Genomic DNA, 20,770 nt, shown 5'->3' with positions numbered 1-20,770 from the left:
CACCAGCTATCGCCCAGGCTACTAGGAAAAGACCCACGCGACCGCGGAGACGGCGGCGGCGCGGGCGCCATGACGTCACGGGGCGGCGCGGCGGCGCAGGCGTAGCGCGTCACCGACGGCCTGGCAGCGGGCGACGTTGAGGTGGACGCGCCTGGAGGGCCGTCGGGCTGCGGGGTCGGGACCTGTTTCTGGGGCATGAGCCGAGGGGACGACGCCGAGGCCACGAGGTGAGTCCCGCCGCGAGGCGCCCCTGCACCTGAGCGCCGGCCCCGCGAGGGGCTCGTAGAGGAGGCTGCCCTAGCAAGACGGCTTCTCAGGCCCCGCCCCGGATTGTCCCGCCGCTAGCCCGGAAATAACAATCCGAGAAATGACCCATTGCATCTGGGAATTCGCGGCCAGGAATCGGGAAGCCGGGGTTCCAGGCTTGACCCTGCCATTACCCTTAGCTTTAGGAACAAGTGGCTTTGCTTCTCTGGACTTTATTCCCTGTAGGATTATTCTTGCCTTCCAGGCGGTTGCAGTTTGACTGCGAGGATAGATGTAACAAGCGTTTTTTGTGATCTCTGTTAATCTAGGGGATTGTCGCCATTGCAAACCTAAAAGATTTTAATGGTCGCATGCCGTCTTGATCTTATTACGCTTTTACAAAAGGCCCAGTGCTAAACTGTCACAGATACTCTTATTTAAACCCCTCAACGACCCATGAGTTAGGGATAATCGTGCCCATTCTAGAAAGGAAGAAGGAAATGAGGTTCCAAGTGGAGCCCCGTTCATTCATTCAGTTAATATTGAGCACCAGGCAGTGTACTAAATGCTGTGAATGGAACTATGTCCAGGATAGGAAGGTCCTCCAGGAGCTTACATTCTGGTGAGGGAAACAAAATAGAATAGTAAATAACGTTGAATGAGCAGTATACAGAAAGAAAAGGTGGCTATGGCTCTACTCTTAGGAAAAGCTTTTCTGGAAAGACACTTAGCTAAAGTCACACAATAACTGGGTGCCAAAGCCAGGATTTGAATACAGATCTTTCGGCCCCATATCCCGCACTCTTGCCACTAAAACATGCTACCCTTTTGTCATATTAAGTAGTAGTGGGTATTCCTGTTTTCAGACATGAGAAAATCCGAGAAGGTCCTGTGATTGAAGTGTCATCGCAAATGTTGTCTCTTTTAGAGAGGCCTTCCCTCTCCACTGATGCTGAAGTAGTCCAACCCCAGTCTCCGTGTCAGATCACCTTGCTAAATTGAGTTTGCAGCTCTGTCGCTAATTATCCCTTGTTTATTTATCTTGTGTTTGTGTTGTCCCGCCCCTCCTCCAAACCATGAGCATTCCAAGCGCAGAGAGCTTATTTGTTTACTGCTTTGTCCTAGACAATGCCTAGAAATAGAAGCTCAGTTTTTCTTTTTGGAATGAATGAATGATCTGTCGGAAAATAGGAGGATAGGAAAGCACAGAGAATACAGAATGCTTCTCCTGGTGTGTTTCCACTCCTGGGATTCTGTTTCTGTGTGTTTCACCTTTCTCTCAGGAGGTAAGAGCAAGAACTACAAGCTTATTCATTTCTCTTTTTTCAGCACATAAGCCATGGGCTTAGCAGTTAGCAGTTGCTTGTCACACTTTGTTGAACAGATTGAAGACGAGAGTGGGAAAGGTAGAATAATACCCTCACGTGAGGGGCTGGATAAACGTGTTATTAACAATAACTTAGCACCCACTGCGTACCAGACTTCATGGGCTATGCTGAGATGAATAAGAGGTAATGGCGGTGATCAGTGTATGTCACCTGCTGTTTTTAAGACCGTTCCTGCAAGCACTACCCTCTGAGGTACTTCGGGTTACAAAGTATCTGTTTCCTAGAGCAAGGAGTTGTAAAGTCTGGCACAGCCTGCCATCTTCCCAGCCCTTTTTTTCTTTCTCTACCACATGATATATTTGTTAAAGCTTTGCTTTGCATCTGTCATCTCATCTTTGGCCTTCTCAGCACCCTTAAGTTACAAGCAGGGCAAGGTTTCATATGTAGAGATGAGGAAACAAGCTTAGAAAGAAGTGACTTCCAATGGAAATGCCAAAATTTGAAACCAGGTCTTCTGACACCAGCGTTTTTTCTCTTGCCACTACTGTCTCCATCATAACCCTCAGCCTCCTTTTTTGGTTGTGAGATGAGTCCTTTCCAGATCGAAGACTAGTGATAATTTAAGCTAACATTCATTGAAAACTCCTCAGGTGCCATACATTGTTCTTAATGCTTTGAGTGTGTTAACTCCGTGAATCCGCACAACTTTTGTGAGGGGTCATTCTCTTTTCAGATGAGGAAACTGAGGCACAAGTGGCTAAGTAACTTGCACAAGGTTACGCAGCTAGTAAACGGTGCAACTGGAATGACTTAGGAGGAAGTTAGTCTCTTCTCTGAGTCTCTTCCAAACTATTAAACACGATACTAGCAAACATTGATTGATTGCTTACTGTTGTTAGATGCAGTGTTTAATGATTTTTCATGCATTATCTTTAGTCTTCCCGACAGCCCTGTAAGATAAAAACTGTTATTTCCATTCATAGTGTATATGAGGGAACAGGGGCCTAGAATGTTCTGGCAATTCACCAAGTCACACAGCCTGCTTTCAAACCCAGTTCTGATTCCTAAATCTATAGCTTTAAATTTCGTGTATTGCCTCATCCATGAGGAAGAGACGTATAACTGCACTTTCCCACCCATCTCCCTCAGTGCCATTAAGACTCTCTTTCTGGTGGTTTCCAAGACTTATTTTGGGTGACAGTTTTTGAACTGGAGTATCATGTAGTAATAAAGACTTTGGCCTCCCGCCCAGTCGGCCTCTGGCTTCAAAAGAGGAAAACTTTAGTGTCTGCACGCAGAACCACACCCCTTTCACCTTAAATGGAAGCTCTTGTACTCTGGCTGCCAGAGGAGCTGTCCCAAGGGAACTGGTGCTGGGGCCCTGGTTGTGGAATAACTGAGGCCTTTGAAGAACTGCCCAGGGCTTGCCCTCCTTGAATAAATGTTTGTTGAATTGAATTTGAAGTCTCCTGTTCACACAGTGCTGCTCCTCTCCTGCCTGAATGTTCACGTTTTCTTTAGTATTTCATAGAGATTGATGGAAGCAGAAACCAAAACTCTTCCCCTGGAGAACGCATCCATCCTTTCAGAGGGTTCCCTACAGGAAGGGCACCGGTTATGGATTGGCAACCTGGACCCCAAGATCACAGAGTGAGTCTAAGTCATCTTAATTTGTTGCCTACAAAACTGGGATGTTTGTAGTGGTGGTGTTCAGAAGAATTTTCAAGAGATGTAGGATATATTTTCGCCCTTTTATTTATGTTTTAATTACCTTTGAAGGGTACATGCTTTTGTTATTAACCTGTTATGTTGACATTTTTCTTATATTTGGACTGTTCTGCAAGAACACAGACGTGGGTATTCTTTAAAACATATACTTCATTTTTCTTACTTGCCGAAGATGTTCTTTTTTTTTCACCAATTTGAATCCTTGTACCCAGTGACTACAGGACATTATTTTCTAGAATCAAGCCACAGCATACTTTTATTCCTCAAAATGAGGGAACCAGCAGACGTCTCAGTACCTTCACCAACAGGCAGAGGGTACCGCTTGACTGTAATTCATGTTAAGCAGCCATGGAACCATAGAAGGTCAGAGCTGGAAGGCATCTTAGAAATCACGTCAGCCCCTTTGGTTTTCATTCATTCACTAAATGGTATGGTGCCTGTTTGTGCCAAGTACCACACTAAGCAGTTTTCAGACTTTTTAAATCTGAGGAACCTTGTCTTAAAGTAATCAGAACCTGTTTATAAAATACAAGCTCAGAGCTCTGCTGATTAAAGTGGGGAAGAGGTCCACCCAAAGCCTTTTGGCAACTGCCACCCTTTCTTTGGCAGTCAGTTAGAGGACTCCATGTTACAGGACTCCATGGAGCACACTTGAAAACCTCTGACAGGATCCAGTTCTCTTATCCTACAGTAGAGGAAACTGAGATCCCAAACACAGAAGTGCCTTGCCCGGGGTAACAAAACTAATGAAATTGTCCTGACTCCCCACTCTTTCCGTGGTGGCCATTATAGTGGAAAGTACTTTCTTAGCAGGAGAGAGTTAAGAGGTGTTTCCTTCCCCCAGTTGTTCAGTAGGTACAGGGCTGTAGTTGGTGGCAGGATGGTAAGGAGTGAATAGATCCAGCTGTGTGGGATCAGTGCTTAAAGCAGGCGTGGAATATGTCATCAGTCCTAAAAGGCAGTCCCTGTGGAATGGTGTTAAAGGCAAGGTGAGAGGAGACAAGAGAACCTGCTTACTTGAGTCTAGGATAAGAGGAGGTGTATATAGGATTGGGACTGGGAGAGAGGAAAAGGATGTGAACTAATGGGTCAGGATGGTAACAGAAAGTTTAGTTCTTAATTCTGCTGAAGTTCAGATCAGCTAAATGAAATTAACTTCAGGTTCCTCTAGGAATTATGCCATTTAACATATGTTGTCCCCATATTATGTTACTTTGGTCAATGGGGCCCTGGACTGTGGACTGTGCATTTATTTTGGTTCCCTTTATGGCTTATGGCTTTGAGGATGAATGAATGTGTGAATCAGCCCAGCCTCTCAATTATGAGTGTTGATCAGAGAAGCTGTTTCCATCATCTAAAAGCCAGGCTGTGAGGGGTTGCTCCCCAGAGTGGTTTCCGTTCCCACTCTGCTTCTCTGAATGGAAATCGGAACATGGAAACACTGTTCGTTGTTTTGGCTGCAACTCACCGTAATGAGACTCTTGTTCTGATTGTGTCCTGCTGCTGGATAGGAAAGTTCAAATGGGCATCTACCACCTCAGTTTATGTCAGAAGTTAAGAGTATATCCATGTTTTCTTCTGTTGGAGCATTAACAGAAACATTGAATCAAAACTTTCCCACTGGTATCTCTGCCCCTTTTATGTCAGGCCAAAGGTGGACATCATGGACTGAGCTGCAGATCAGGGCTTTGCGGGGCCTTCCTGTGGCTTCCCCACTTCTGTGTCACCTGCTATTGTTTTTCTTCTATGGATTCCTTATCTCAAAACATTTTCTCTGCCAAACACACTGACTAAATAATAATAAATTTCTTTTTGAAGATATGACAGTTGTAGCTGTGGTTAGCATGAAACGCTGAGCGTTATCTCATTTAATTTACTTAATTATAGCAAAGAAACCTAGCATGTTAGTAAGGTAGGTCTTATGGAAATGTGTGATTTCCTTCCAAGTTTTTGAGTTACATAAACTTCTAGATCCTGTTCCTCTCAAGGTGGGTAATGATGGGCCTACATGAATTATTAAAATACAGTCATTTCCAGGCATTGTAGGATTGCATGTTGTATGTTACGTGAATATGGGTGCCTGGCTTATAGTTCAATCTCAGAAGGGATTTGAATCTAGGTCTTTAAACTTCTAATGACTCGTGGGGCAACTGGGTGGCTCAGTCAGCTGAGCGTCCCATCTCCATCTTGGCTCAGATCACGATCTCACAGTTAGTGGGATTTAGCCCCACGCCAGGCTCTGCGCTGACAGTAGGAGCCTGCTTAGGATTCTCTCTCTCCCTGCCCGCCCAAACCCCGCAACTTGCACATGTGCTCGCTCGCTCTCTCCTCTCTCAAAATAACTAAACTTTAATAAAAAATTAAACAAGGAAAAAAAATAAACTAATGATTCTTTAGAGAAGTTTGCAGAGCATCCTCCAGTGTTCATAATTAAACCCCACCCACAAATTGCTGCTAGTTCCTGCTGTTTCCCCTTTCAACACACTCTTATCTCTTTCCTGTACATACCCCTGCTCTTTACCATCCCTCTTCCTGATCTCTTATAAACTGATTTGAATGCCCCTCTTATACAAATGGCCTCTCACCTCTTGTTAGAAGACAATTTATAGTGTATATTTACTGTGATGAATGGTAACAGAAACAGTTTTAAAAAAAAAAAAGACTTTCCCACTCAATTTTTCAGTTTTTTTGATAATTAATTCGAGTCATCTTATGTGTATGTGCTTATTACTAATCTGAGTCCTGATCAAGTTACATGGGACGCCCATCAGTCTCCTCTCAGAGGAATGTGTACTGCTAACTGACTGTCTAGCACTCTGATATCCTGCTTCACAATGGTTTGTGTTCAGTACTTTGTGGTTGCAGTACCCCCCATAGCATTCTTGGCTATGCTAGCTGCCAAGAATATCTGTATGACTAAATAGGTCGTAGAATTTAGACTTAAGGGAATGATGACCTATGATTTGTGGAGGTAGCAGGTTCCATTATTCTGATTCCTCCCGACTTCATTATACCTCATATTTCTCACCTACAAAGTGAGAATGTTCAACTAATGGGGTGAATATTTTTTCTGGCTCTAATATTGTATTAGTTCCTCTTATTTAAGCTCATGACAACCTTGTGAGGCAAGGAGAAAGATAATATTTTCCCTGTTTTATAGGACAGGAAGAGTTAAGTGAGGTGACTCAGTATACTGAAATAGCCGTGGACTAATTTCCCATCACCTAATTTAGTGCTCCTTGCTCAGATATTCTAATAGTCCATTTAACTGAACAAGCATAACCTAAAGTGTCCTATTCTAAATTTTAAAATATAAGGACTTCTTTTAAATTGTCGTGGGACTGAGTCTAACCATAGAGTAAAAACAGTATTTCCAAATATCGTTGCTAGTGCCTGCAACAGAGAAGCCAAAAAAGTTAATGTCCTTAGACATTATCTATTTTCCACACTGTGGTTTCCTCTGAAAGGATTAATCCAGGCTTTCTTTTTCAAATATTAAATGTTTTGCATAGAAAGTCAAATCAATAGCCACTACGTAATTCATGAGGAGAAATATGAGAAGAAACAAAGCCAGCAAAAATTGTACAAGAAGGAGCATTCTAAATGGAAGGTGTAAGTGGAAATAAGAAAGAATGTGTGAGCAGACTATCAGGAGGACCTTTTTGACTAAAGGAAGGTTGAATACTAAATGAGGGTGAAAGCAGCAGTGGGATAGATGGAGTTCTATCAGATGCATACAGGGTCTTTAAAATTGACTCAGACAAGAAGTATGAATTTGTTGTAGAAGAGACTTATTGGGGGTGTTAAGCAGGATGCTGACAACATGAAAGTGATGTTTTAGTGGAGAAATGAGACGTCAACATGAAAGTGATGTTTTAGTGGAGAAATGAGACGTCAGTATGCAGAGTGGGTTGGAGGAGCAAAGACTGATGCCGAAGATTAGCTAGGAAAGACTGCCAGAAACTAGGCCAATCTATCACCCAGGTAGAGACCGTGAACTTGGAAGCCACTAGGTGAGTCTGAGAGATGAAGAGCGTGATGGATGAAAGGGGAACAGGAGTTGAAGATGACCCTGATGTTTCTTGCCTAAGAAATGGAGAATCATGTCCACACTGACTGGTGGAATAGCTGGAAAGGGTATCAGGTTTGGAGGGGGGGGTCATTCTGGGTTATACTAAGTAAACTTAAAAGCAGCGGAGAGCCATCCAGGTGGAAGTGTCCTTCTGAGGCCGACTTTCAGAGGTGAACTGGAATGCGAGAGGGGAGTAAACGCATGAATGTGTGTTTAACCCTAAAGAAACCTGTGTTTCTCAGCTAATTCTTGTTTTTCCTTCATGATTCATGCTTTTCTTTTAATGCCTTGGTTTGCACGAATCAGCCTTTACTGTTTGCTACTTAAATTTGAAACACAGTGATACTATTTAATAGCATAGAACATAAAGACCCAGCAAATAGTAATTTCTATAAGTTTTAAAGAAAATTTTCTCTAAAACAAATTATGCATTTAAAACAGTCTTAAATATCATTTCATTGGCTTCCCATTGCCTACAGCATCAAATTAAAATTCCCTCACTAAGAACACCAACATCCTTCACAGTCTGTCCCCTGCCTGCCTTTCAGCTCATCTCTTAACTGCCCTACTCTTACTGTCTTCCAATGAAGCAGATTCCCTTTCGCCTTTATTTCTTTGCACATAATATTCAGTAACCACCATGTTCCTGCACAATTGGGCCTCTTTGTGTGCTCATGTACATACATCTGTGTGCAAGTATCATAGCATTTTGCAATTTTTTGATTGCATATCTCTATCTTCTAACCAGAATGTGAGGTCCTTGAAGGCCAGGACCTGGTTGTATTCATCTGGATGGTTCAAGTGCCTACTACGGTCTTTGACAAGTAGTAGGTGTCTAGGTGTCTATTTTAACATTTGTGTAGACTAATTACTTCTGTGCCACTAGGCAGGAAGGCCATTTTCAAGACCATTACGGAAAACACTAAGTTGCAGAAATATGTTGGGACTGGTGTACTAGCTCCTGAAAGTTGCAGGGCCCCACATTTCATGAAGTGAAGCAAGGCTCTGATGAGTCGTGAGCCCTCCCATACTTCAGCAGCACGTGAAAGTGCTTGCAGATGTGAAAGCAAGACTCTTCAGGCTTTTTTTCACTATCAGAGCTCACAGTCCCCATCTCCAGGAAGCAAAATAGTAAACATTTCATTCCTTTTGTTTCGGTGTTCCGATAATTTCAAGAAATTATCAAACAAGGAAAGAAATCCTGGAGAAGTTGAAAGACACAGACCTAAGCAGATGTTCCTGGAATCTTAAGGTCGCACTTCTCGGGCAGAATGTATTTGTTAGCTTTTCAAAGAGTAATCTGTTGGCTTTTTTTTTTTTTCTGAGTAAATTAAAATTCATTTCCTAGGAAATGCCGATCGCCTTACCTTCCTGCTTTTAAGCAGAATGGAGCTGATGAAAAGATGACCGGCCCACAGCAGCCCTTAGATTGTTTTTTAGAAAAACGGGTTTGACCCACCATTCATGGCAACTGGCACAGTGTTGAGGTTTGAATGAGTATATTAAGTGGAAGATGCAGCTGTGAGTTAAAGACTCAGGGGAAGGGTGCTTGGCTGGCTCAGTCGGTGGAGCGTGAGACTCTTGATCTTGGGGTTGCGAGTCTGAGCCCTACACTGGGCATAGAGATGACTTAAAAAAATAAAAACTTAAGTTAAAAAAAAAAAAAAGACCCAGGGGAGACTCTTCCAGCCCATATCCGTCTGCACATTTGAGAGGCTCACCCTTGTTGTACCCCTACTCAAAAATCAAGTAAAACCAGAAATCTGTACTTGAGGTGTCTCCCTTTCCTCTGGAGAATCCACACCTACATCCTCCCTAGCAGTTGAGGTCTCCTGATGGGAGCTGAGAATTTGGAAACTAGGGAGTTACAATTGCTTTCCCTTTCAAAACAGGTCTAAAGACCAGATTAATGTTCACAGTATGCCTTGGGATCCTTGCATCCTGCCCCAGTGCAAGACCTGTATTATGTCTTTCTTGCTCCATTGTGTCAGGCACCTGATCCAGGATAATGGGCTTGCTTGTTGATGTACATTAGTATCAAATTTAGTATGTAGAGCTTATGATCCCCTTCATATCTTTCTGCCTCCCAAAGGAGATTGTTACTCAAGAGTAAAATCTTGATGAGTTTCTCCTAGAAAACAATGTGAATATAAATGTGGCTGTAACGACAGCTCTACTGACTCCCTGTGGGGTAGAATTCCCAGTAATAACAGATTTAGCATGTGGGCTGATACCTTTTTAGTATCACAGGGACAGCATTGTTTAGAGAAAGCCTTGACTCCATTTGAATAGTGTGGAGGATGCCAGGAGGAAGGCCAAAGGAAAAGGAAACGGGAGAGCTGTTGGTTTGTCTCACCCTTACATCAGATGACAGGAAGTCGGAATTGAGATTGGCCACAGCAACCTGTTAAGGCCACATCTGTTTGAATAACTTAAAAGCTCTATAGAAACCAAATAAGTGTTAGAGAAAGGAATCTAAGAAGAGGATGAGGGGCACAATGGCAAGCAAGAGCTTGGGGTGAACCTCCTACCAGGAAAAAATGTCTTCCTGGGCCATCAATACTCTTTAATCGGCCATGCTCCAAGGTATAAACTGTGTGAAAACAACTGAGGTTGATTAGTTATCCACAGCTGGGTGATTTATAGAACTGGCCAGGTTCTCCTGCCCTGTATGAGACCAGCCTCGGTCACACTCTGGTTCCACATTGTCCCTAACGTTCAGTCACGTCAGGGATTGAAACTCACAGGCACGTATGGAGTGCCGCTAGCTGTGGTTTGGTTTTTGGCAGAGTTTCTCACGAGTGCAATTCAGGGCTAATGATTAATTATGGAATCTATTACAGAAGTCTTCCAAAGTTGTTTTTTTGTTTGTGTGAGTGTGTGTTACTTTATTTATTTTTGAGATAAGGTAGGCTTTGGCTTTTGGAGTGTGGGTATGTGTTCCTGATGGAGTTGTAGTTATTCACAAATGCTAGTTCATTGCCAAGAGATTAAAAATAAATAGATCGACACTATTTTTGAGCTTTTCTCCAAAAGAAAAACAAATGGTGCTCCTGGGCCAGACAGCTGTTTGTTAGGTGTGGTTTTTTGTTCGGTATTTTTGTGCTGGACAGACGCTTAGCCATGACAATTCTAGTTCCCATTCCAAATAGAGGCAAACAAGTCTGTTTGCCAAATAAACTAACGCAGCAGTTTGGGAGAAGGCAGGGGGGCGGGGGGGGGGGGGCGGCAAGATTTTATCCTGGGGTAAATCATCTCCTGCTTTTATCTCCCACTTCGGCCAGAGTGGCCATCCAAGTTCCCAGTGTATTCATGGGCTGTCCTTTCTCTACAGATACCACCTCCTCAAGCTCCTCCAGAAGTTTGGCACAGTGAAGCAGTTTGACTTCCTCTTTCACAAGTCTGGTGCTTTGGAGGGACAGCCTCGAGGGTACTGTTTTGTCAACTTCGAAACTAAGCAGGTAATGAAGCCTCTCCCCTTTCACGGTGCTTCCCGTACTCTCCTCCTTACTTAGTCCTCTCTCCCCGAGCACAAGTCATGGTGCCTTGTGGGCAAGAGCCGTGTTGGACTCACCCCTCTGTGCCTCGCCCTGAGTCCTAAAGGAGACCCTCGGTAAAGGAATGGGTGAACGGCTTTCAAAATCGACCCTCCCCAGGCTCGCGGTCTGAGGCGGCTGACCTACTTTTCTGACCAGATGCTTTGGGGTGCCCACATTAAGCACATGGACATCCTCCTCCCTGTTCTGGTTTGTTTGTTCCTTTAGTGGCAGGCCAACAAAGCCTCCTTTTCTTTCAATAGTTTTGCCCCGTGGTGCAGAAGCCCTCCCTCTGTGTGGTGAGCCACCCACAAACTCTTTTATTTTGATTTCTTAAAAATGTACCCTTCTTCTCAGTGTCTCAGAACAAATGCGTACAGATTTGAATATATATGGAGGAAGAGAGCATTCAGCTTCAACCATGATATACACATGTATCTTCTTGCAGTAAAATTGTATCCTTTAAGTGGACATGGCTTGATAAAGAAATTGAATTTGAACGTTACTAAATATAGAGATACTGGTTAGTATTCTCTATAACTTTAGTAGTCATATGGAAGGACATTGCCTGGTTATTGTTTCAATAATACTGTATTTGGATGTTTTTTTTGTTATAAAAGTAGTACATATTAATTACAGATGAAAATATAGATGACGTGACTTCCTTATCAGCCCAGTACCCAGAAATAATTCTTGTTAATATTTAGTCTTGTTAATATTTAGTTTTCTTGTTACTATTTAGATCTTTCTAGTCTCTTCTTTCGTTACATTCACACATGCATACACACGTATAGAGCTTAGAGCACTCAAATAAGGTCATATCGTCCTATTTACCGCTCAAAGTCTATTAAAAATTTTCTGTCCTCTACTACACATCCAGAAAACATTCTGTATCATGATACTGTGGTTTCACCAGTGTGGCTGTTTATATGTAAAAATTCACTGATGTAGATCTTTAATGTTTATATATTTTGTTGTATGTAACTCAACATCATTTTTGATGACCACACAGTATCTCATCGTAGGAGTGTATGGTAAGTTATTTGATTAATCCCCAGTTATTAGCTGTTTAGGTTGTCCCCAGTGATTCACAAGTGTAAACAGTATGCTAGTGAATATCTTCATACCTCTAGTTATTTTCACGTTTACTGTATACATGGAAACTGAATGCTATCAACAAAGGCCACGCATATTTTTTCTTGATACGACTGCCAGTTGCCTTCAAGCAATGATGTATCCGTACGCTCTGAGACTGTATGAGAGTGTCATTTGTCCTTATCGGTGCTGGGGGTGCTTTCCATCTCCTCTAACTTTTGCAAATGAGACAGGCACTAGGAGATACATTGCTATTCTAAATGAGGGAAGTGAAAAAAATGCTGCGTATGGTCAGCATTTTTAAATACTTTATTCTTCCTTAATGATAGAGTGTGATGAGCATTCTTACAATTAAAATCAGTGGTCATGGTGGGGATATGGTGGTTTTAAAACACTGGACTACAAATTACAAAGCCTAGCTTCTATTGCTGGCTCTTTTATTTATGAACTTTGGGCAAGTCTCTTGACCTCTTTTGGCTCAGTTTTCATTTAAAAATGGGGATTAAGGGGTGCCTGGGTGGCTCAGTCGGTTAAGCGGCCGACTTCGGCTCAGGTCATGATTTCGCGGTCCGTGAGTTCGAGCCCCGCGTCGGGCTCTGTGCTGACAGCTCAGAACCTGGAGCCTGTTTCAGATTCTGTGTCTCCCTCTCTCTGACCCTCCCCCATTCATGCTCTGTCTCTCTCTGTCTCAAAAATAAATAAATGTTAAAAAAAATAATAATAATAGTAAAATTAAAATGGGGATTAAAAATACCCTCCTTTGCTTACAGGAAGTTGAGAGAATAGATGAGGGTACATAGGAAAATACAGTTGGCATTTAATATTGTTGAATACACAAACTTTGAAATGACGTACAAAGATAGGAAAAATTTTTTAAAACATTTATCTCCTTGCTGGCATTTTTAAAACTTTTATCTCCTTACTACTGCCGATGCTGCAGAATTAATAGAGAATGCCATGTGAATTCTAATTCCCTAGATGAAACTAAAAAGGAGAATAAAATGTCTCTTATCTGTCTCTCTAACTGGTAAGCGAGGATGTCATTGACTGTCCAATGGCTGACACATAGTGAACACTCAGGTGTTTGTTGACTGTCATGCTGGCGAGCTCTGGAGGAACAAGAGAATCACCAGTAAAACCAGACTGGAATGTCTGGTGGTATTACACTGCAGTGTCAGATCCACTCTTGTTCCTGCTCCGGTTCCTTAAGGGCTTCTTCACCCCCTGGTAGATGTGGGTTACACTTGGCTGAATGCCTCAGGGATACAAATGGAGCAGAGAAGGTTTGGCAGGATGGAAAAGTACAACCAGGCTTCCTGGGAATGTCCTAGAGTGACTCTTAATCCAGCTTCAGGAATTCCTTTTAACCTTGTTCCTCCTGTATCTGATGGGGAAAGGGTCAGGGAACTTTTGGCTCCCAAAACCAGGTGCATAGATTGGCTCACACAAATACCTTGCTCACAGGCTCTTTGACTCACTCCTGCTTTTTCCGGCCTAGTTTCCTTCACTCCCGTATCCTTTGAAGCCATTACTGTTTCTCACTTTGGATCCAGGGAGTGTAAGCCCTCGTCTGGGGTATAGTTACGGTAAATTTCCTAGCACAGTGGGTCCTCGCAGACAGAAGTGTATAGAAAGGTATCCCCTGATAAGAACAATGCGCTAACAGTGGTTGAGTGCTTACCACATGCTCCATGCTTTCTTTACATGCACTCTTCCTCCTCCCTCCAACCAGTGAGGGACAAGTAGTAGTGTCCATGTTGTAGAGATGAAGAAGCTAATATTCACAGAGCTTAAGGGAGGGACCTGCCAGCTATCCCACTGCCAGTAATTGGCAGAGCCGGGGTTGGCGTTTCTGTTTGACCAACTTTATAAAACTCACACCCTTTCTGCTATCATGCCTTTTTTTTTTTTTTAATTTATTTAAATTGTAAATCCTTTGCCAGTTGTTTCTCAGAAGCAGTCCGGTTGGAATCACAGCCTTCAAAGCTGGTGAGGCCCTATGAGGCACATGAATTTTTGACGAACATCTGTCCCTTTCCTGCACAGGAGGCGGAACAAGCCATCCAGTGTCTCAATGGCAAGCTGGCTCTGTCTAAGAAGCTGGTGGTGCGATGGGCACATGCTCAAGTCAAGGTAAGCCTGCTGGGCTAGAAAGACCACACCAAGCTCACCCTAAGGAGTTTTCCAAAAGACCGTTGTCCACTTACCCGTTTGCATCCCAGCCTCTTCACATCTGGAGCAGGCATACTTTGGTCTCCTACTTGTATTTACCATGTGTGTTGCCAGATTTTTCTTTTGAGAAACATCTCAGGAGGGATTAAGTTCCTTCATTGTTTCTCTCCACATACCCACAGATTCTGTTTTTGATTGATTTTTCCATGTGGCTGATGTGTATACTCAGACCTCTATCATGTTTTTGGTGGGGGTTGTTCTTTGGAGGAAAAAATGCATTTATTTTTAAAATTAGTTGCTTTAGGCATTATTAGACTGTTCCCAGCCTCTCCATTCTGTGGAGAGTTTGAATATGTTTATTCTAAACGCTTGAGAAATGGGTAGTTTGTATGAGTGCTTAAATTCCTGGCATCTCATCACTCCAGAGAGTTTGAGAGTTATTTGTGGGACTTTGCAGGGTCTGAATTGTCTCCAAGGCCCTAGAAGTGGCAAATGGCCTTGTTCATCTTTATAGTTGGTCTCTTGGAAAAATGCACTGGAAAAGATAATTACCATTAAAAAAAAAAAAAAAAAAAGAATGGCATTCTGTGTTACCTGGCACAAAGGTAGAGAAGGATGTGGACCAGAGCAATCCCAAGAGTTGAGTCGCTTCCTTCGTGGTGGGGTGTTGACAGACCTGCCTGCAACAAGATCCGTAGCGGTTAAAATTAGAGCTTCAGTCTTTAGCTATAGGAGCACGGCTTTTGATCAGAGGCCCCCTACCCATCAAGCTTCCCAGTAAAGAGTCACAGAAATTAAACTTTGGAGCTCGGTGTCCAGACTGAAAAACAGAGCTCCAACACTTTGTATCCTTCTGAGTATCTCAGGTAATCACAGAGCCTTCTCAATTTCTAGGACACATTGCCTTAAACATAGAAACAACGGGGAGAATTACCAAATGCTTTTTTACTCAAAAGAAAATCAAGTCTCATTTGCCAGACTGGCTGTCATTTTCTCATTCTGTGTCTCATTGAAAAGACACGCAAGAGAAATCATCCTCTGTTCCCATCTTTCGTTTAAGAATCTCTGTGCCTTGCAGTTCTCTTCTCCTATAAGTCTTTGACCAGAGGGCCTGATTGCTCTTTAATATTTAATTTACTTTTTACAAGGGGTGTATAATTATCTGACTTCACATTAAACTGTTCTTTTGCTATAGGATGTTCTCTGTATCAGTGGCTGGGAGCTTTTATTGCTACTTTTCTTCTCCACTCAGACCTGTTGAGAGTTGAATGTTATGCTTGGTGCTTGGCAGAAATCTAGCAAAATTTTAAAGTGTTTTGAATAAAGCAAAATAAATACTGTAAGAGGATGTAAGAGGGGACTCCTATTGTGTATTTGTACCATCTGTGAATTTGAAAGTTGACGTTCTTTCCCTACCAAATAAGGCAGACTAGTGGCTAGATAGGAAGCTTCTTTTAAACTTCTTTTTCTAAATTTGTAGCTTTTAGGCCAAACCTGTGTGGAGTTTTGCATAGGTTCTAAATGTAAAGCAGTCCGAAGATTGTCTAGAAATATGCCAACGGTACACTGATGGGGTTGGAGTTTTTGAACTTATGCACTATAGTAAAGGGCTGGTTTTTGTTCAAGTGAAGTGATTTCCCTTTTTCTTTCAGAGATATGATCATAACAAGAATGATAAGATCCTTCCTATCAGTCTTGAGCCGTCCTCCAGCACTGAGCCCACTCAGTCTAACCTGAGGTAAGATGGGGTGCTATAGAAGGACACAAATGAGAATTCGAGAGCGTGAGCCACTGCTCCGTTCCAAGCCTTCATTCGTACTTCAATGGATCTTTAGACTCTTAGTTTGTGACAGAACCTGTCAACTTCTGACATTTTGAGAGATGTGTTCAGTTAATCTCTAGAACGCGTAATAGTCTCTCCTCCCATACCCCCAAGATCACGGACTTACAGAATTCATTCACTCAAAAACAGCTGCATATACCTGCCGCGTACCAGCCATTGTGCTTGGCACAGGAATACGCAGGCACGGTCAGACGGTCCTTAAGCTGAAAACAAGCATTTTAATGAGGGCTTGAGTCTTGCTGGCTTTGTCATTATACGTATGCTAATTCCTCCCCAGCCGTGAATTCCTTTCTGCAGAGTGTTAGTGTGCAGCTCGTTCATTCTCTGGGCCACTTCAGCGACTGTAGCTGTGTTGGTTCTAGTGTGCACAAACTGTCAGTTACTTCTTTGGAGTTAATTCAAAACAGAAGGAATGAAGAGTTGGGTGGAGAAAGGGGAAGTTAAGTGGATGGTTGAGCAGAAGTAGAGGGTTTTTGTTGTTTGGGTTTTTTTTGGTTTTTTTTTTTTTCCCTGCATTATAGCCTGGGGAGAAATTTTAACAATAACAATAGCCAGGATTTATTGAGTTTACTATAAAGCAGGCACTGTGCTGAACACTTCACATGCCATATGTCACTTAATTATAAAAATGCCGGTAAAAATACTGTAACACTTATTTTATTTCGGAGGAAACTGACACTCAGCAAGGTAAAATATCTTGGTCAAGATGGCACAGGTAGCAAATAACAGATTCCAGAGTCAAAGCTAGGACTACTGGACTTCAAAATTCAGTAAATTAATTTTATAGTTACTAATTTAATGTCATTGCTTTATATATTTACAATATTACTACACTTAAAATATTTAATACTTAATATTTGGTAAGTTACATTTTTTATATTATAACATTTAATATAATACATTTAATATGTCGATGACAAATATTAAATATAATAGTTAATATAATTGATATTTCCTAATTTTGTCCTCTTTTACTATTTTGTGCTCCCAGAAATTAAAAAAAAAAAAAAAGAAAAAGTATGATGACTATTGTAGGTTCACTGGGAACCCTATCCACTATGCCATTTTCCCCATAAAGTTTGAATCTCCATGATCACAACTCAGTTTTCATGGAGGTTTTTATAAATCTAACTCCTGTTGGGAGGAGACCACTGCATTAATGTCTGCTGCTCTCTGTTGCAATGAACATGTCTTTAATTTTACTTTCAGTGTTTGCGTCTATACTAAACAGCCTAGTGTTTTCCATTTATTTTGTTATCCAGAGAACCTCAGCTTACATCTTTCTATTAACATCTATACCTAATTAGAGAAGGTTGCTTTTTGGTGACTCCTGAACAAACAGCTGGCTATCCCACTAATGGAGAGGAGAAGGTGCTGGAATGCATCTTGGTAATACCTTGGTGTTCTTTTTTATTGTAACCTAGGGTTTTAATTTTACATTGACCATGTAAAGTTATGAGTATATAGGAGCAGATGTACACTTTTTGAGGATTTCTGAAAGACCATTGTATACATCCCCTTCCAGGTTTCTGTCTCCCTGACTATAGATCACTGACCGCTTTGCAAATGGAAAGGAAACCAGGGGTCATAGAATATCCACTGCCTGAGTGCTTTGCATTCTGGTCCAGGGATGGCAATGACCTCCATCAAAGAGAATTCCTCCCAACGTGGGCAGTGTCTCCTCACCCCTTCTCTCTGATACAGGGCTGTGCAGCTCCCAACCTGATGGAGAGGAAGGAGCAGGGGTTTGGGTGATAACAAACTGGGTTTGAATCCTGGCCGTGCAGTCTGTTAGCTGTGTGACCCCTGGGCAAGTTACTACCTCCCTGCATTTCTTTATCTATAAAACATGGATGTTATCACAAGGATTAGAAACAATATCAGTAAAACTCTGGGCACAGTGCCTGGCTCATTGTAACTCCATAAATGATTGCATTTATAAACACACATTTATTAGTAAAAAGAGATTTTGTAGGATTTCCAAGGTGTTTCTTCCATTATTACTCAGTGATTCAAAAAATGGTACAATGTAGTAGTTAATAGCATGGGCTCTTGGATCCAATTGTGTTCAGATCTCTACTGCTTACTAGCTAAATAATATTGGGCAAGTTAACCTTTCTGTGCCTCAGTTTTTTCATCTGCAAAATGAGTATAACCCACCTTATAATGTTTTCGATCTTACACGAATTTTTTTTCCAATTTTTTTTTTTTTTTAACCATGGTGAAAGGCATATAAAATAGCACTTACCATCTTAACCATTTTTTTTTTTAAACTCTATTTGACCTAGTCTTGGTCTACTTTTTTTTTTTTTTTTTAAGTTTATTTATTTTGAGAGACAGCAGAGGAGGGACAGAGAGAGAGGGAGAAAGGGAGAAAGAGAATCCCAGGCCGGAGCTGCAGGGCTCGAACTCACAAACCATGAGATCATAATCTGAGCCAAAACCAAGAGTCAGACACTTAACCGACTGCACCACCCAGGCACCCCACCATCTAAACCATTTGAAGTGTACAATTCAGTGATTCTAAATACATTTGTAATGTTGTACGACCATTACCACCATCATTCCCCATAATTCTTTTCATCTTGTAGAACTGAAACCCTATATCCATCAAGTAATAACTTCCCATTCCCACCTCCCCCAAGCTCCTGGAAACCACCGTGCCACTTTCTACCTCTGATTTTGATTAGTCTAAGTACCTTATACAAGTGTAATCATCCCATATTTGTCTTTTTGTGACAAGCTTATTTCACTTAGCTTAATGTCCTCGTGGTTCATCCACGTTGTGGCATTATGTCAGAATTCCCTTCCTTTTAAAAGCTGAATAATATTCCAAAATGTGATCTAATACCACATTTTGTTTATTCATTCATACAAGACCCTGCTTTCAATTTCTCTATGAATTATTTGAGTGCCTACTATCTGCCAGGCCCTACAGTGTCAAACAGTGTGTGTGTCTGAAGATTAAATGTAGCCTATGTGATGTACTCCTAACAGTGTCTGGGTTTTTGGTAAAAATTTAATAGATGGTTCAGGTTTGATCGTTTCTGTTTCTGTTTTTGTTTTTTAACGTTTCTTTATTTTGAGAGAGAGAGTGCGTGCGAGGGAAGGAGGGGCGGGGATTGGGGAGAGAATCCCAAGCAGGCTCCACACTGTCAGCGTAGAGCCCATCGCACAGCTTGAACTCACAAACCACGAGATCACGCGTGACTTGAGCCAAAATCGTTGGACATTCAACTGACTAAGCCACCGAGGCAGCCCTGATTTTTTTCTTAAAATGTTATTGTGTGTGTTTTATGTGAAATATTCGCATATTCATATTTGAGTATCTTGTTGCTTCTCTGATCCGCCAAAAAAGACACAAGGAAGATGAAGTACGCGAGTATTTTCAGAATGCACTCAGGCCCGCTCTGATCCTCTGCTGTCCTTTTTCCAGTGTCACTGCTAAGATAAAAGCCATTGAAGCCAAGCTGAAAATGATGGCAGAAAATCCTGACGCAGAGTATCCAGCAGCACCTGTTTATTCCTACTTTAAGCCTCCAGATAAAAAAAGGACTACTCCTTATTCTAGAACAGCTTGGAAATCTCGAAGATGATGGTTATGAATTATTGTAGCAGCAAAAGCCAATTGGTCTTCACACCTGAAATCCTCTGCCTTTGTACTTTGTAGATGTGAATGGTACTACCCAACAGAGCACAATCACTGTTAATGTTTGGTAGCGTAACATTTTTGGATGTTCTCATGGATGTTTCTTCCCTGAAGTATGTGTGGAATTGAGCGTCATCCAGAATAAATAGGATTGTATCCAAAATTGTGATTGGAACATTGGGATGCTCTAGTTGGCTGGTGTGTTTGGATTTGTAACTCCAGAAACATTATATAGTATGCCAGAGAGAAAGGCAGACATAAAAAATACCATTTAAATCCGGAAACTAAATCTATTAACATCCATCTTTCTGAAGAAAAAAAAAAAAAGTGGAGCATTTTTCTATGCTCAAATGTCCTTGCAAGATAAAGAAAAAGTAAGAGAGAGGGAGGGAAGTGAGAAACTTTGAATCATGTTGAGAACCGTTGTTCCAGAATTTATTATGGAAATCCATCCCTCCAGCTAGACTAAAAAAGAAAAAGTTCTTGGCAAAAGGGAGCCGATTCTTTGAACAAAAGTTGTGGTAATCTGCTTAAGAATTATGGTTCTTGTTTCAAAATCTTGTTAGGAAAACACGGTGTACATCTTTAAGTTGTCCGCGTCAGCAAAACCGTAGAATCAGATCCAGCATTTGATACCACAACGAAGTTCTGTTCGGAAACCCAACTTTGACTCTTGAGTGATCATTTTTTAAAAATCTAAATAATTCTGCCTTCTACATGCCAAATGTTATTAACGTGGGACTTTTACAATTGCGCATATTGCATGAGATTGTTTTTTATAGCATGAGTATGTTCTATTTGGAATTGTATCATGGTCAATCTAAATAGGAAAGCAAACTTTCTCTGAAAACCTAAACATTGCTATATCGATCTCTGTCAAGGATACTATTTCTTAGTAATTATGTAGGGGTCTGAGTAGGAGAAATTGAACTGTCTTGTGCCGGGTGAGGAGGGGACACGCGGTGGACGCAGGAAGTCCGCAGAGCAGGCCCTGCTCTGGCACCAAGATTGCAATGAGCTCATGATTTGTGTCGTTCTTAAAGGCTGGAAAGACCGCATGACTTTAAAATGATTCTTCCTTTGTAAAACATACTCTCTGGC

At 41.8% G+C, this 20,770-nt stretch overlaps 2 protein-coding genes across 5 annotated transcripts in view; one reads left to right on the top strand and one right to left on the bottom strand.

Moving 5' to 3' along the window:
* MRRF (mitochondrial ribosome recycling factor) overlaps positions 1 to 225 on the bottom strand; it is a 54,015-nt gene extending 53,790 nt beyond the window's left edge. For 2 of the 3 annotated variants that reach the window (XM_042912156.1, XM_042912157.1), the window contains exon 1: positions 4 to 225. In XM_042912156.1, the coding sequence (XP_042768090.1) occupies positions 4 to 197 (194 nt within the window). In that variant the 5' untranslated portion in view covers positions 198 to 225. The remainder of the gene's footprint in view (positions 1 to 3) is intronic. The other variant, XM_042912163.1, reaches the window with a different exon arrangement.
* Positions 126 to 19,915, top strand: RBM18 (RNA binding motif protein 18). Of its 2 annotated transcripts, none has more exons than XM_042912165.1 (6): positions 126 to 227; positions 3,106 to 3,224; positions 10,709 to 10,835; positions 14,052 to 14,138; positions 15,830 to 15,915; positions 19,457 to 19,915. In XM_042912165.1, exons 2-6 carry the CDS (start codon positions 3,112 to 3,114, stop codon positions 19,614 to 19,616), a joined length of 573 nt encoding a protein of 190 aa, XP_042768099.1. In that variant the 5' UTR covers positions 126 to 227; positions 3,106 to 3,111; the 3' UTR covers positions 19,617 to 19,915. The 2 variants fall into 2 exon arrangements, with proteins under 2 accessions (XP_042768099.1, XP_042768098.1); XM_042912164.1 differs by having other exon boundaries at positions 3,096 to 3,224.
* Positions 19,916 to 20,770: the final 855 nt, after the last annotated feature.

Source organism: Panthera leo, chromosome D4 (genome assembly GCF_018350215.1).
Source record: "Panthera leo isolate Ple1 chromosome D4, P.leo_Ple1_pat1.1, whole genome shotgun sequence".
NCBI classification, from domain to species: domain Eukaryota; kingdom Metazoa; phylum Chordata; class Mammalia; order Carnivora; family Felidae; genus Panthera; species Panthera leo.
This window is presented reverse-complemented; position numbering and strand designations above follow the sequence as displayed.

What these genes read in the sequence shown, in the direction of transcription:
- RBM18 (XM_042912165.1), top strand. Translation starts at nt 3,112, where the DNA reads ATGGAAGCAGAAACCAAAACTCTTCCCCTGGAGAACGCATCCATCCTT. An exon ending in CTGGACCCCAAGATCACAGA is followed by an intron (nt 3,225 to 10,708) that starts GTGAGTCTAAGT and finishes CTTTCTCTACAG; the next exon opens with ATACCACCTCCTCAAGCTCC. An exon ending in GGGCACATGCTCAAGTCAAG is followed by an intron (nt 14,139 to 15,829) that starts GTAAGCCTGCTG and finishes TTTTTCTTTCAG; the next exon opens with AGATATGATCATAACAAGAA.